Below are 15,565 nucleotides of genomic sequence, written 5' to 3'. Positions count from 1 at the left end.
GTCGCTCTAGAGTGAGGCTGGGGAAATTAAACGAATGTTAATAGTTCATGAATATTAATCGTTTAAGTCGACGTTGCTTGGTAACCTTCCTGGAACGTCCAACACTTAATCTAATTAATATTCATGAGCCAAGTCTTCCACAGCACAGTAGGTGAAGGCTGTATTTATGTACCACAGAGATGCATTCTTTTCCTCTTGACATTCGTAGTCACGTATTTGTATTTGTAGTTTCACTCTTGTATAAAGCAAAGTACACCGTTGACAACAAACCCTGCCTTTCAGACAACTTTGTGCTATCCTTTCTATTCTTTAAAAGGTATATTCTATATAATATATATATATTATATATTCAGGTTTATATAAACATAATTTTTTATGTATGAACTAAATATTTGAGCTTACATATTGATAAACTAGAATGCTTTTGAATAAGCAACTGGTTGGTGCAATTTTTCTATAATTTCTCATAAGCATTCAGGAATTTAAATAACTTTCAAACAGCTCTGAAAGTTTAACATGATATAAAGCACAGTGGAAGAAATGAAAACAAATGATCAATAACAAATGACAGTGCAACATTCAGAAATTAATTCAGAATTTTAATTATATCTATAAGACACTTTTACATATTTGCAGCAACCACTTCTTAAATGTATGCTTAAAATGTATAAAACTGAAATATCGAATCAAACAAATGTGTACTTAAATACTGTCCAGCTGCTCAAGATCTGTTTATTTCATAAGTTCATTGCCAAATGTCAATGTGAATCCGATCTCTGAAGACGATACATTGTTGCATCGTAACGACGTCACGCGGACTCGGGTGCCGCCCCACGGTAATGTTTCCTCTGGATCCAGTGCCACCCGCCGTGAAGCGCTTACCACCCCAGAAACAGACGCCATCTTGGCTCAAATGAAAGTCGCTAGCATGGGAATTTCACACCACTTCAGCGTAGCTTGAGCCAAAATGTCTCACCTTTGCTGCAGTTCGTAGTAACCTTCTCCATTAAACCTTTGGGGGAGGGATATACGACAGCTGTCGCACAAACTACTTCTTCCTCCACTTCTGTGGAGCACTGGAAAATGGCCTAGCTGTGCCTGGAGATATCCTGCAGATGTCAAAGACATTGTCGCTTGCTTATATGACACGAAGTATGTTGGATTTTTCCCGCGGAGTTTCATGGCTGAACTGTGCTTGAAGATGATGATGATGATGATGATGATGGGGATTCCACCGGTGAGTAAACGATTAACCCACAAACTGTTTTTCGCTTATCACATCTGTGATGTGTTTACTATAGAAGCCTAACGAATACAGCATTTCACTAGGCTACTTAATACAGGCGAGATTGAAAATGGATAATTTGCAAGCTGTAAACTATGACTCTTTAATGTGTGTTTTTGCTAAAGATGAATTTAGGCTCACGCGTTGTTATGTTTTGTGAAGCGTGTGAAAATAGCTTGTAATCAGGTTAGTAAACACACGCAGTGAAGCACAAAGTTAATAACTGGAGCGGGTTATTTGACAGGCTAATGTTAGTTAGCTAACGGTAACAGAGTCCTTAGAGACTGCAGAATAAACCCCAGTAAACGGTTAAACATGTGACTTTTATATAGGCTCCTAATACAGTTTGGTCTGGTTAATATTATATTAGTATTATAATTATTAGACGCGTTCCAGTAATTATTGATGAGGTAACACTTACAACACACAACATTAACATATCATTACTAACCATATACTGCTTAAAACCTCAGGAGTTTGTTTGTAAATAGCGAATATATATGAATCAAAATTTCTAATGCTTTCAAATATAAAATACCGTTAAAAATTTTGTAATTTTTTCTTTTTTTTTTTTAAATAAAGTGGTAACTTTTGGCAGTAATCAACCACAGGTTTCATAGAAAGCTTGCCAGTGTTTTGGAAAGCAATTAGGAATATGGTTTGCAAAGACCAGCAATCAAGAAAACGTATGGTCATATTAAACTTTGCTTATATAGAGATTTGACTTTTCGTGGTAGGTTGGGAGTATATAGTCATCAAGGGTTTGGTACTTGTTTTGTCAGAGTGAATCAACATTTGCAATGCAGAAGTTAAAGTTACTCATTCAGCTTTCTAATGTGACTTACACACTTGTTTGAGATGCTTTAAGGAAGCGAGGATATGATGCTTTTGAAATCCAGTGAACCCAGTGACAGGTTGACAGATTTCAGCTTCTTTCAGCAACAGATAGCCCTGTAGTTAGCCCTGCTGTCTAAAGACGTCTGAGCTACTTCTAATGCTTTTTCTTTTAAATATGACACTGACACAGGAACAAGAGCTAGTTCATCAGATGCTATTTTCATTCTCTTTCTTTAAGGGTAGATGAAAGTAAAATCCTGTAATAGAGATGTTTGTTGTGATGTGCATTGTTGTATTTTTCCTTAATTTATGCAGCAGTATGTTCTGGACGACTTTTTTGGATTTGGTGAAATCAAATGCAACAACAGGTCTTAAAGTTTATCCAGGCAGCAGCAAGAAAGTGACAGGGAAACCATTCCTGGAGTGCGGAAGCAATCAAACTGAGCTTCCCGTCAACAGTCTTGGCGGCACAATGTGCTGCAGAAAGATGCTTTGCAAAATGAACAATAGCAGGAAGTCTGTACTTGATTAAAAGTGAAACTACACTGAAATATCTCAGCATTGCATAATCTACAAAAAATGATCAAGTTCAAACTTATCTTAGTCATGTGACATTAATAATATGTAGGCGGATGCTTGTGAGAATAGTTTTTACTGGGAATTCAGGGAGTGCCGATAATGATCGTAGGAAACCGTCAGAGGAATGTGGTAATATATGTTTAACCCTAAGAAGCCTATGTTTAACCCTAAGAAGCCTTTAGCATTATATTTGAAATGTGAATTTCTAAGACCTCTAAATTGTCAACGTTGATCAAAACTTTGCTAAAAAATCTGTTGAAAGCAATCCTCTACATGCCTTCTGCATTCTTATTGATAGTTAATACTTTTTCCTTAAGTAAAAGGCCTTTTTCTAGTATTATTCTTAAAATGTCCACTGATTGTCCATACATGATTTCTAGATAGAATGTATCAAACAGGATGCAACAGGCTTTTGAGGAAGGCTTATTTGTACATCTCTTATTTGTACATCATCATTGTATTGCATTATATCAGCCCTTCTCAAAGTCTGGGAGGATAGGATCTGGACCGGGAGGGAATTCGATCCGGACCCACCTCCACTTCGTATTTCAAGTGCACTCGTATCACTCACACACACACACACACACACACAGACAGACAGACAGACAGACACAGACACAGGGGCGCACGAACCCATGTTGCAGTTTTTACTGACTTTTTTGGAAGACAAAGCGCATAGCAACTAGCGACATTTTGGATAAACCTTTTAGCTTTCATTCAGTAGAATAATGTCACCGGTTTCGCCCCGCGTGCGTGAGGTTTTTCTCGACCGGCAGAGTTAGTAGCACATTCAACTGACCAAGCCACAACAGACTTGTTAATGAATGAGTACAAAACAGCGTTTCCAAAAACCTATCACTGTTGACTGTCTGGGCATATGAACATGAATGTAGTTCGTCTGTAAATATGCACATATTTTGTTACACAGACGGACGTTTGTGCTGTATGGTATATAAAATAAAGTAATATCATTCACTGCTGTATAACAGCGTATTGCAGTTGTAATTCAAGATTTTAGCAATTCAGTTGAAGTGACTTTAGCTTACATTGAAGTACTGTTTCAGAAAGAGAAAATATGTACATGAGAACTGCTTTATTGGCCATTTAGTTGTATAAAAATGCAGTACTTTATTCATTAATATGATAATTAGCATATATAAAGTTGAATTGTTATATAAAGTTATAAGCATGTTTATTAAAAAAAAGTTTTGTAATAATTATTTCGGACCTTCTGACGTTGATGAGAATTCAGATTCGGACCTTTGAATGTAAACTTTGAGAACACCTGCATTATATGTTTTGCCCCCAAAATGTAAATTAAATTTGAGGTGTTTTTTCCTCCTTAAATGTGAGCTCCATATTCTCACTGTATCATAGTGGATGAGCCATACAAGCTTTTACTTTTTGTATGCAAAGAAAACAAAAATAACGACTTTATTCAACAATTCGTTGAATAACCCTATAGTGCCTCTGCGTCACCCTATAGCGCCATTTTGGAGAGTATCACATACGTAAACAACGTATGTACATGGATACGTTGTTTTCGTTGAGATCAAAGCGTAAACAACGTAAACAGCGTATCCGCATACGGTGCTACTGACACAGAGTAATTTTGTGTCTTAAGATAATTCATATAAATTCAAGTCAAAGTTAATAAATTCAAGATTCTTGACAAGACGAATAAAATAACATACAATTTTGTGCAGACTACACTTTTATTTGTCAGCCTATCTCTCTTTCTTTTAGTAGCGGAAATTTAAATGTGAGATTCTGAAAATGAGATCTAAATTTAGCGGGAACGGTCGGGTCGGGAAGAAAATTATTCTAAGTGGACAGCGGGTGAACAGAGTGAATATACTGTATAGCGGGAGCGGGTGGGTGCGGAATAGAACCTTGCGGGAGCGGGACTAAAAAAACAGTCCCGCGTAGACCTCTACACTGATGTCACGTGGATTATTTTAACGATCTCCTTGCTATGTTTCTGGACCTTGATCGTGTAAGGATCCTTGCTGTCTATGGGAGGGTCAGAGAGCTCTTGAAATGCATCATAAATATTTTAATTTGTGTTCCGAAGATGAACAAATGTCTTGCAGGTTTGGAACGACATGAGGGTGAGTAATTAATGACAGAATTTCCATTTTTGGAATCTCTTCATCCCTATAAGCAAACTTAGGCTGGGTGATTTTTCTGAAATTATTAATTAGGGCTGCACGATAAATCGCATGCGATTGTCATGCGCATCTTGTCAGTAAAGCCGGTTCTGTGATTAGTAAATCTCCATCACGTGCTTTCAGATGGAGCAGCATTTAATACACAGAGCCGTAGTTCACTGACAAGCTACGCAGTATCGCGTTCATAATCAAAGGCGATTCATCTGCCAGTTCAGTGTCAGTTCAGTGGTAGCACATATTGCTAAAATGTTATTCCACTTCTTGGCAATCCCAAAAGTATTGCAAATGACTTTTAAATGTCTGAATGTAAAACCGTATTACTCATTCTAAGTTTACAGGTGTAAAAATACAGCACCTTAGTTGACACTGACTGTGCATGTATTATTCAGATAATCTACCGAGTAATTAAATCTTAATCAGGTATCGTCCCTGGTATTATGAGTCACAACCAGCTTGTCTCCAAAAAGTTAGACTGTGCACTATACATTCAGTCTATAGTCCATTATGTGGTGCAACTTGAACTTCAGCAGTTAGCTGGGAGTGTAAAAACAAAGCTTGTTGTATTTCAGCATGGGTGGAGTCACAGTGTGGTTTAATGGAAACTTTCTTGTTTTTAAAGAGTTTGTTGCCAGTCATCTATAGCAGCGGTTCTCAAACTTTTTACAGCGGCGTACCCCCTGATTTGCCATCGTTTGGATATTCAGGGAAATTTGCATTCTTGCTCGTATCTTACACATGAAAACAATAACACGCACAGAGTGTGTCTGTATCGAAGAGAGTGTAAATCGATCTCAATGTACAGTGTCAGTATTTGCTCTTCATGCTATATTAAGTGAAGATCTACTTTAAAGATACATTGAACAGCAGCGTGATTTGCTAAAGCAGCATATTCAGCGGGCATCCTATCACATGCACGCTGCTTGTGTGGATGCAGTCAGTTTTGACCGCAAAAAATGAGGTAAGCTGATTGGATATCATGTATTTGACCGTTTACGGCACCCCCATTTTCCTGTTTTTACATTAGAAGCGGCATTTTTCTTGTCAGAAATACGTTCGGTTTTAATGTTGCTTTAAGTTGGGGTATTAAACGAATGCCAAAACTCAGAATTTTGTTCGCGTACCCCCCACCGTCATCTCACGTACCCCCAGGGGTACGCGTACCCCAGTTTGAGAACCACTGATCTATAAGCAACGGTTGTGGATTGTAATTAAAGGCTTACGTTTATACAAGCGCAATCCATTCAGTAGGTTGTACACACACTGGGCATTTTACTCCTTGAGTCTTTATGCAAAGAGTTTGGTTGGCTGGCTTTAAATTATTGTATGATATTTTCTTGTTATTCATGAGCTACTAAATGGCAAAGCAAATTCCAACTCACTAATTACAGGGACAATACCAGAAGAGATTGATGTTGACATTAATTAACTTGATTTTTTGGAAAACAGAACATAACAGTAAACTCAGTAACCCTCTCTGTCTTTGTTCAACATTACTTTGTGCAACAGTGGCTTCCATAACCCCATAGCTGGACAGCTGGTATATTTTCAGAGAGATAACTGGTATTTGTCTGTCATGAGATTTAGTTATGGTCTTCTTAATTCTAAATATGTGATAGTGATGTCAGATCTAGGTTAAATGTTGTCTTTTGTGATCAGAACCTCCTATTGTTCTGCTGTTGTTCTGACCTTTTTGGCCATAATTAAGCATTATTGTAATTTTTTGGTTTAAAGATTTATTTTTTGGAATTTTTGCATTTTATTATGATAGGACAGATCATAACTGACAGGAAACGAAGTTGGAGAGAGATAGGGGGCGGGATCAGGAAAGGTCCTCGAGTCAGGATTCAAACTCGGGAAGCCCGTGGGCGATATGGCAAAAATATCATATCACGATTTTTTTTTTTTTTTGGAAATATCACGATTCTTTGTCATGTTGATTTTACTATTTTGTCTGAGTAGTACAGCCAAAGTAATTTCCTTATTATAAAGACAAAGCCTTTCAAGGTAACAAAATGTAAAAAAGAATGGTGGATATTTAGGCTAAAGCGGGGGATAAAAATCCTTGTCATTATTTTATCTTAGTTATTAAAAAATAAGAAAAAAGATACACATTGCAAATACACATAACATACAAATAAAACAAACAGTGCTTTATTTTCAGGTACAGTAGGTGTATTTATCAGGAGCATTCAATAAATTGAATGAACAAATGATCATATAACAAAAAAAAACTATATAGATTGATTCCTCTTAAAGCAACTGTATTAAAGTTTTTCAGTCAAGAGTAGTGAGTCATTTTTCTCTTTGTGTTTTGTTGTTTTATTAATATTAAAGGAATAGTTCACCCAAAAATATAAATTCTATCATCTGTCTGTCAAATCTGTCATAGTGTTTTATTTTTATACCATCATTTACTCACTCAAAAGTTGTTTTAAACCTGAATGAGTTTCTTTCTTCTGCTGAACATAAATGCTATTTTGAAGAACGTGGAAAATCAAACAGTTGCTGGTCCACAGTGACTTCCATAGTATTTGTTTCCTACTATCAAATTCATGGACCAGCAACTGTTTGGTTACCCAGATTCTTCAAAATATCTTCTTTTGTAATCAGCACAAGAAAGAAATTAATACAGGTTTGTGATAATACATTTGGGATAATACATTAATACAGCATGTGAGTGAGTAAATAATGACAGAAATTAAATTTTAGGGTGAACTATCCCTTTAATGACAGTCGGCAGCTACTGTTTGGTTACTCACATTCTTCAAAATATCTTCTTTTGTGTTCAGCACAATAAAGAAATTAATACAGGTTTGGGACAACATGTGAGTTGAGTAAATAATGACAGAAATTCAATTTTAGGGTGAACTATCTCTTTAATGACTGTCGGCAGCATGTTTAGTACTGTCCCTTTAAGACCTGCATGCATCTAATATACAGGCACGAATCCATTTTTCTCTCAACTGTTTACTTTCATTTTAGACATAACCAACTGAGTCTATATGTAAACCTTGTGTGTTTTGACAGTATTAACGCAAAAGATAACTTAGTTCAGTAACGATGGAGATTTACCACTGATTAAAGAACCGGCTTTCTGACAAGATGCGCATTAAATATGGCATGCGATTTATCTTGCAGCCCTAGTTTAGTGTGTGTGCTTCTGGTGTAGGCGCTCAGAAAAAGCACATGTCAGAACAGCGCGTGAATGAAACGTTTAATCGGCAAGGCTTTAAAGCAGAAGCAAAAAATGTACTTTTGTGACTGCGAATAAGTGCAGTGTCCCGTGATTGTAACTCTACCGCTGAGTTAACACTGATGTGAATGTATGTCGCGTTGTTCTGTTTTTTTCCGTTTAAATTAAGGAAAAAAATCTCTCAACTAATGTAAAATATACATGAGAGTCATTTGGTACTACATTACTATAATATTGAAGGTTAAAATTGACTGATTTGTAAGCTATAGCCTACAACTGCTAAAATTACACTTAATGAAGTTTTTAAAATAATGAAGTTAATTACATAATAATATTTTTACTTCTATTCGTTTTTTTATTTTTTTAATATAAACATTTAAATGGTGGCTGTCATAAAAATTGATGGATTTATTCAAACATAAATTAAACATAAGAACAGTAAAAATGATAATGAATATGGTATATTGTGCATATATTTAGCAAAATGCCCCTCTCTACAGTTTATTTTTCTGGCTGACTAATGAGTTTATGGTCACCGAATATGTTTTTTTCTGAGGTAAATGTGACGTTACGTGACATTGTTTACAAGACTTTAAATTGACTTCTTTGCGCAACTGAAACGCTGATTGAGCGATTACATGAGACAGGATACGGCTTGTAAAGTTATACTTTACCCAGCCCTATTAAATAGTCTTTTTGCGGCTTGATATTCACAAATACTAGTGGGAGTGGGAGTGGGAGTGTGCTCACTTGTGTGCGCGCATCGGGGCGGAACTCCGCTGTGCGCGATGCAGACTGCAGGGCCGCCCCCCTAATATAATGGCAGGGGAAACACTGGACCAATTAAATTAATGATTGCTATCGGGATGTGAAGAGACTTTCAACCAGCATAACTTTTATAAAGAATATCTCTTTGGATTTGAGACTTTCGTCTTTGCAAGTTTACAGATCTTCTTTATGCACCAAGAGCTTGTAACACTCCAAAGAGAAAGGAAAAACTTTAAGTGTACAATTCAATGACTCACTCGTAAAGACAGTCCCTTGTCGCCACCTACTGGTATGACAACGTAACCTAAAGAAAGACCTGGAACACCACTCAAATTCAAGGACTTAATCTAATGGTTGTAGATGTAGAAGTACCTTGCAAAAATATGCACAATGGTATTTGAGACATGAGCCATGCACAGATGCACACAAACTGACCTGTAACTTGCCACTTTCTCTGCATAGTTTAGCAGTGCCAGCCAGAGTAGGATCTTATTTGTGTTTTCATATATGGAAAGGTGACTGTGATTCCACAGCTAATGGAATCTGGTAACCTGAAGTAAGCTAAATCAAGTGAAAAACAATTGTTGTATTGTAAATTTAAGGTTTTCTTTTACAGTTACTTCCCTCTTTAATACCATTTTCTTTAATGTTTTCTGGTCAAAAGCGATATCAGATGTTATTTTAAGACACAGCAGGGTAAGAAAAAAAAGAGTAAATGCAAATTCAGGAGTCCTATTCCTCCACCTCACTTAAGCAGTTTGCATGACTGTGTTTCTTATTCCCCTCCTCCCGTGTCTTCCCAGCTTTGTGCTGACAGTGTGGCAAAGCGTGCATCTTTAACTAAGCGTAAAATGTGTCTAGTCTGCTACTTTCAGAATCCTTTGCTTGGTGGAATATCTTGTCTCTGGCGTAATCCTCGTTCTTATGTGTGACCGGCCTTCACCGTTACCCACTTTGTCAGTGACAGCCTATTACAGTGTAACAGAGTCCGCCACAACTTTGTGCACCTGATTTTGCCCATCTTCAAAGCTCAGCAAAGTACCGGAAATGCTCTGATTTTTAAAATAACAGATTAGCTGGAAGATTTCAGACCTGTAAGGCATGAACACAAGGCATCTATTTAGCATTAGGCTAAGAATTAAACCCAGTAGAGTTTGTATGTCATTCGTGAGGTCTTATCATCCTGTTCTGTTTCAGATTTGGCTGTCCAATGTGTGTGAAACTGGATGAGACAAGGGCTCTATCAGGAGCCTTTGTGCAGATATACCTGCAATTACTGAAGAGGACCTCTGGGCAGGTGAGAATAATGTTTCTTTTCAACTTAATTAGCTTAATTACAAATCAGATGGTGCAATTTATTAGGACCTGTCATACTTTTATATTTGGGATGCAGTGATATTGTAATTATTTTTGATATGACAAGCTGATTATTATTTTATGTCATGACTACATGGTTATATACTATAAAATGTACTACCTAAAGTTTGTTAAAAAAATAATTGGGAGCATTGGGATTCTGTGTTGATGGTTATATTAGTTATAAACTATTCCATGACATGTACTCTTAAAGAGGAAATGGCTCTGTGATAAATCACTTATGATGAATCGCTAGTTGTAGTTGTTTTACATTGTTAGTGCTCTGTATTACTGGAGCATGTGGAAAATATTGTATTTATGTTCTCATGAAAAAGGCAACTTCCCTTCCAGGTTCACACGGCACTTGGCAGGGTGGAGTTTCTTGACCCATGGAGAATTACTTTCAGGCTGAGGCCTTTAACTTGGACAAGGTGCTGGATGAGTTTGAACAGAACGAAGGTAGGAGAATGCTTAGAATAAAAAAAAGAATAAAGCTCTGACAGTCAGAGGTGTTCTGAGGGCATACTTCTGTAATGTTAGACAGAACAAAAGATACTTTGTCTCAGCACATTTACATATCTTCAGATAACCCACATAGTCAGGTGAATTAGAGCATAATGAACTGAACACAGAGTAACACAGGTGCCAACAGAAGTAGAACAAATGTTTGACGTTGCCACTTGGGTTGAACTGCACACAGCATGGCATCCACAAGCAGGTAGCTGTGCTGGTGGCAGCAGTCTGTAGTGTAAATGGGGTCAATTGAATTAGCATTTCCCCTTAGGACTGCTGCCTCTCCCTGATTTTCCTGAACACTGTTTAATTGGTGTCACGTAGTCAAGCACATGTAATTTACAAGGTTAAGGTTGCATATGCATTTGAGTTATAGCAGGATATTGCAATTAGTGTTATTTTGTTCACGGTTCTGGGTTAAGCGGAACAACATCTCCTGGTGCACAACCATATAAAATTGACTGTTTGAAATGTATTGATTGCTTTGTCCTGTATGTCACAAAGAACATTAAAAGCCGTACAGACTTGCCTCACACACAGCCACCCTCTTAGTGTCGCCACTGAACGGTGGAACGAACGTATATCCCCTCTCCGACACTAATCTTGACAGATTAATGGAGGTGAAAGGAGACTCGAAACCATTAAACGGCCCCAGAAGAAAGGCGAATAAGCTGGGAGAGCAGTGTGTGTGTATGCTTGGACGCATGTAAGAGAAAGGGAATGCCTGCCCACATTCCAAAGCATTCATGTGTCAGTTTGACAGATGGATCCCAAGGCGATGACCAGATTGGCCCACTTCCTTAACATTTTCCAATCTAGCCTGACCTCATTTTTCAGTTGATCTTCTGTTTGTTTCAATCTTCTCAAAAAGGAAGCTAATGAGCTGTCTCCTCATCCTTTCAGATGAAACAGACACGCCGACTCTCTCGGATGCCAAGTGGACCCAGATTCTCGCCCCGCCATCACACCTCCTTTCCCTGAATCCAGCACTGACCCACTCCGATCTCAGCCCAAGGGACAGTCCTATCAGCTTCAAGCCGCTTCTAGATGCCCAGACGTCAGATGGCCTCTCTTTGGCTGAGGTCACCAGGTTAGATGGGAAACAGGGGGTGGGGCAGCAGCCAGAGGGCAGGAGTGAAGAACGGCCAGCAGATGTTCACAGTCCTCCTCTGCCCCAGCCCAACATTGGCAAGCTGGTGAGCACTGATGGGCAGTTGCCAGACTTGCCGTCCTCCAACAGAGTGGTGCTGGAAAACGGTTATCCATCTAGTCCTGATCTTAGTGACCGGACTGACGTTCTTCCGGTCAACGAAGATGAGACATGTCAAACTGTTACGGATGAGCAAAGTGTTAAGGACACTGGTCCCCGAGAGTTTAAGACGGAGCAGAATGGTACTAACGAGGGAAGTGGTGGTGGTCTTCAAGATTTCACTGTTCTCGAGGAACAGTGTGGGAATGGGCCACCAGTTTTGAATAATGGTGCTAAGATGGAGGCAAGCCAGTCTGACAGTGGTTCACCTGTCCGTGAGGTCGGAATGAGGGACTGTAATCTGGTATTTCCAGAAGGAAGTAATCCCCAGAAAGGGGAAGCAGTTTTGCACAAATCAGTGAGTGATGGCGGAGAACTGGATTGTGAGAGGGAGAATCATGAGGGTGCCTTTCAAAATGGTGGACTGGTTGAGAATGAAATTGCAGGGAAAGACACATGGGCATCAAATCAGGAAGAGAAAGAGAAAACGATAGAGAGTGACCTCGAGGGAATGCACAGAGAGTCTGAATCATCAGGAGCGGAGAAGTCCCTGTCCAATGGTCTGATTGCGGATCTTGGTGGAGATGCGCAAAGCCAGTCAGCGGTCCCTTCAAAGGAGGACTCTGTGACAGAGGAAAAGGAAATGGAGGAAAGCAAACAAGAGTGTTGTGATTCACTTAGAGGACTGGAATCTGGCAGAATGGTTAAACTCAACAACAACCGGCTGCAGCCTGTCAGCGTTCCCTACGGTGGTGCCCGCCCGAAACAGCCTGTCAGTCTGAAGCTGCAGATTCCCCAGCCTTTCTCGAGCCAAGTCCAGAATGAATTTGGCTCCACTGGCAAGAACAAGAACCTGGAGCCACAGAGTAGGACAGGAGGCCTTGAGGCGTCTTGTGGAGCAACTGAGTCTGGGGTCTTTCGAATGAATGGAGAGCATGGAGATAGCTTTTCTGGCTTGCTCATCCCTTCTGAGAGTCCAGACAATGACCTTCAGGCAGGACAGCAATTGAAGAAACCCTTCAACTCTTTGGGGGAAGTGGCTCCTGTTTGGGTTCCTGACTCCCAAGCACCCATTTGCATGAAGTGCGAGGTCAAGTTCACCTTTACTAAAAGAAGGCATCATTGTCGGGCTTGTGGCAAGGTAAAGCCTATTGTTCATTATCGTGGTGTTTTTTAAGACAAGTTTATTCAAATCCCTTATCCAAGTATTTAACTAACGGGCTGTAACTCGTTTGTGGCAAGGTACATGATTTCTTAATTTGCACAAATTTTTGAGGAGTGGTGTGATGTTACTTTTCTAAGCAGTCAGGCTTAAGATAAGATTTGGCTCTTTTGACTTGGCCAAGTAACTACCAAAACTACTCTATCAACATGCTTGAAAACCACCACACTGGCAACAGGCCACAACACTCTTGCCTTTTGGCAGTGCATAGGTAAGCACCACTTGTGTTTTCTTCAGAAATTAAAAATCAATTTGATATTGGCTTCTGGCAAGTTGGAAGCTCAAGCAGAATTCAAGTTTGTCCAATCATCCGCAGACCAATCTGTTTGTACTTTCTCAAATTATGTTTTAAGTATTTTGCATTACACTTCATTCGTTTCATCTGTTGCACCCCTCTTCCATTCTTAATTAGTAAATGTGACAGACCCTCAACAGAAGAGGGCAAAATTTCAGGAGGAGCAGTCGGATGTGACATCCTTGACCAAAATCAAGCTGCTTTGAATCAGCTAGTGGGACGCTGACTTAGAATGAGAGAGCAAAATTGCAAGGAAGTAAGGGTAATTGTCAGGCAGCTCCAAACCTGTGAAACTGTCAAAATCCTTCAGGGAGAAATGGTTGTCGATGCAGCACTTAAAATAACTGCAAGACTGCTGGAATAGCTAACGCCTTAATTTCCCTTGGTGATAAACTGCTGCATTGTTGATGACATTTTCACAGATATGGGCTGGAAAGAACAACTGGAAAGAGCAGAGTGAAAATTAAATGTATCTGTGGTGCAAAATGGTATAATCTGACAGAAGTGTGATTGTTCTAGACCACTTCTGATGTTCTGACAACTGGTTCATGACCGATTCATGTAGTTTCTTTACATTGTTTTGTTATTATGCCTCATTTGTTATGATGTCTCATTTTCTGGTGTTGTTTCTATCAAAGCAAACATATTTTGTTCGTGGTGTGTGTTTGGCCAGGTGTTCTGTGCTGCTTGTTGTAGTCTGAAAAGCAGGCTGATGTACATGGACAGGAAAGAAGCGAGGGTTTGTGTTACCTGCCATCGTGCACTTATGAATGGTGAGTGATATGAAACTCATAGGAGTAGTTATAAATTTCCCTCTATAGACTGGGAGTTTTTGTACCTCAGAATTTCCCAGATTGAATCACTTCATAGGAGTTTTGGTTACATGTCTTTTTTATACAGAAATTAACCAGTCAAGACTTGAAATTAGTTGTACTATGTGAATAACCAGATCCTTTGAACTCTGCGTCTTACGTATTAGCTCAAGCATGGGAGAACATGGGAGGAGGAGGCAACCAGAGCCCAAATCCCAACAACCCATCTGAGTACTGCTCCACTATTCCCCCTCTGCAACAAGCCCAGGCATCAGGAGCACTCTGCTCCCCACCCCCAACCGTAATGGTGCCCGTTGGTGTCCTGAAACAGCCAGGATCTGAAGGTAAAGTGTGTAGGATAAAGCGTTGTTTATTTGTGGATTGTTGATTTTGATTTTTCCGTTGTGTTCAAATAGTTTTAGGGCACTTAAACAACCCTTAAACTTCATTTTAAGTTTGTTTAGTGGGAGCTTCACTTACCCTAGCCTAATCATGCACTAACTTCTAACTGTTGTCATTCCCTAAAACTCACTCATAAATTACTCATAAATGAGTTCAGAAATGTCTCAACATCTTTTTGTCTGTACATTGGTACATGATGTCAGAGCAGCAAGTTGACCATTTTTTTGGTTTGTTCTTACATTTACGTTTAGTCATTTAGCAGATGCTTTTATCCAAAGCGACTTACGAAGCAATCAAAATCAACAAAAGAGCAATGATATGCAAGTGCTATAACAAGTCTCAGCTTAACGCAGTACACGTAGCAAGTTATTTTTTTATTATATAATAAAAAGAAAACAATAGAAAAAAAGAATACAGCAAGCTAATGTTAGAGACCTTTTTTGCTTTTGTTAATTGTTTAATAAATAAAAAGAAAACAAATAGATAAAATACAAAAAGATTAGAGAAGGTAGTGTTAGTTTTTTTTTAAGAAAACAAGCAGTTAGTAAATAAAGAGAGTGCAAGTCTAAAAGGGGCACTTTTTTAAAAGAATAGAATTAGAATAGAGCGTGCTAGAGTTAGAGGGTCAAATAAAGATGGAAGAGATGGGTTTTTAGCCGATTCTTGAAGATGGCTAAGGACTCAGCTGCTGGCCACTGTCCATGTTTCATTAATTTTGTTCCTTAAATAACCCATGATTTAACTAAAATGAGGGAACAAATTAAAACATCGAACAAATTCTTAATTCATGGACATGAACTCTTTAATTTCCCTTAGATGCGAAAACAGTGATAAAAAGTGAATGACAATAAAATAAACCTGCGAAATTAGAGGGTTAGACGGT

The 15,565-nt window shown here is 38.7% G+C and overlaps 1 protein-coding gene across 2 annotated transcripts in view; it reads left to right on the top strand.

Annotated features, from left to right (window-relative positions):
- Positions 1-847: 847 nt before the first annotated feature.
- LOC107700554 (zinc finger FYVE domain-containing protein 9-like) overlaps positions 848-15,565 on the top strand; it is a 30,226-nt gene continuing 15,508 nt past the window's right edge. For both annotated transcript variants that reach the window (XM_016502256.1, XM_016502254.1), the window contains exons 1-6: positions 848-1,237; positions 10,031-10,130; positions 10,541-10,648; positions 11,606-13,092; positions 14,142-14,241; positions 14,448-14,624. In XM_016502256.1, the coding sequence (XP_016357742.1) occupies positions 10,579-10,648; positions 11,606-13,092; positions 14,142-14,241; positions 14,448-14,624 (1,834 nt within the window). In that variant the 5' untranslated portion in view covers positions 848-1,237; positions 10,031-10,130; positions 10,541-10,578. The remainder of the gene's footprint in view (positions 1,238-10,030; positions 10,131-10,540; positions 10,649-11,605; positions 13,093-14,141; positions 14,242-14,447; positions 14,625-15,565) is intronic.

Source organism: Sinocyclocheilus anshuiensis, unplaced genomic scaffold (genome assembly GCF_001515605.1).
Source record: "Sinocyclocheilus anshuiensis isolate Anshui unplaced genomic scaffold, SAMN03320099.WGS_v1.1 scaffold718, whole genome shotgun sequence".
NCBI classification, from domain to species: domain Eukaryota; kingdom Metazoa; phylum Chordata; class Actinopteri; order Cypriniformes; family Cyprinidae; genus Sinocyclocheilus; species Sinocyclocheilus anshuiensis.
This window is presented reverse-complemented; position numbering and strand designations above follow the sequence as displayed.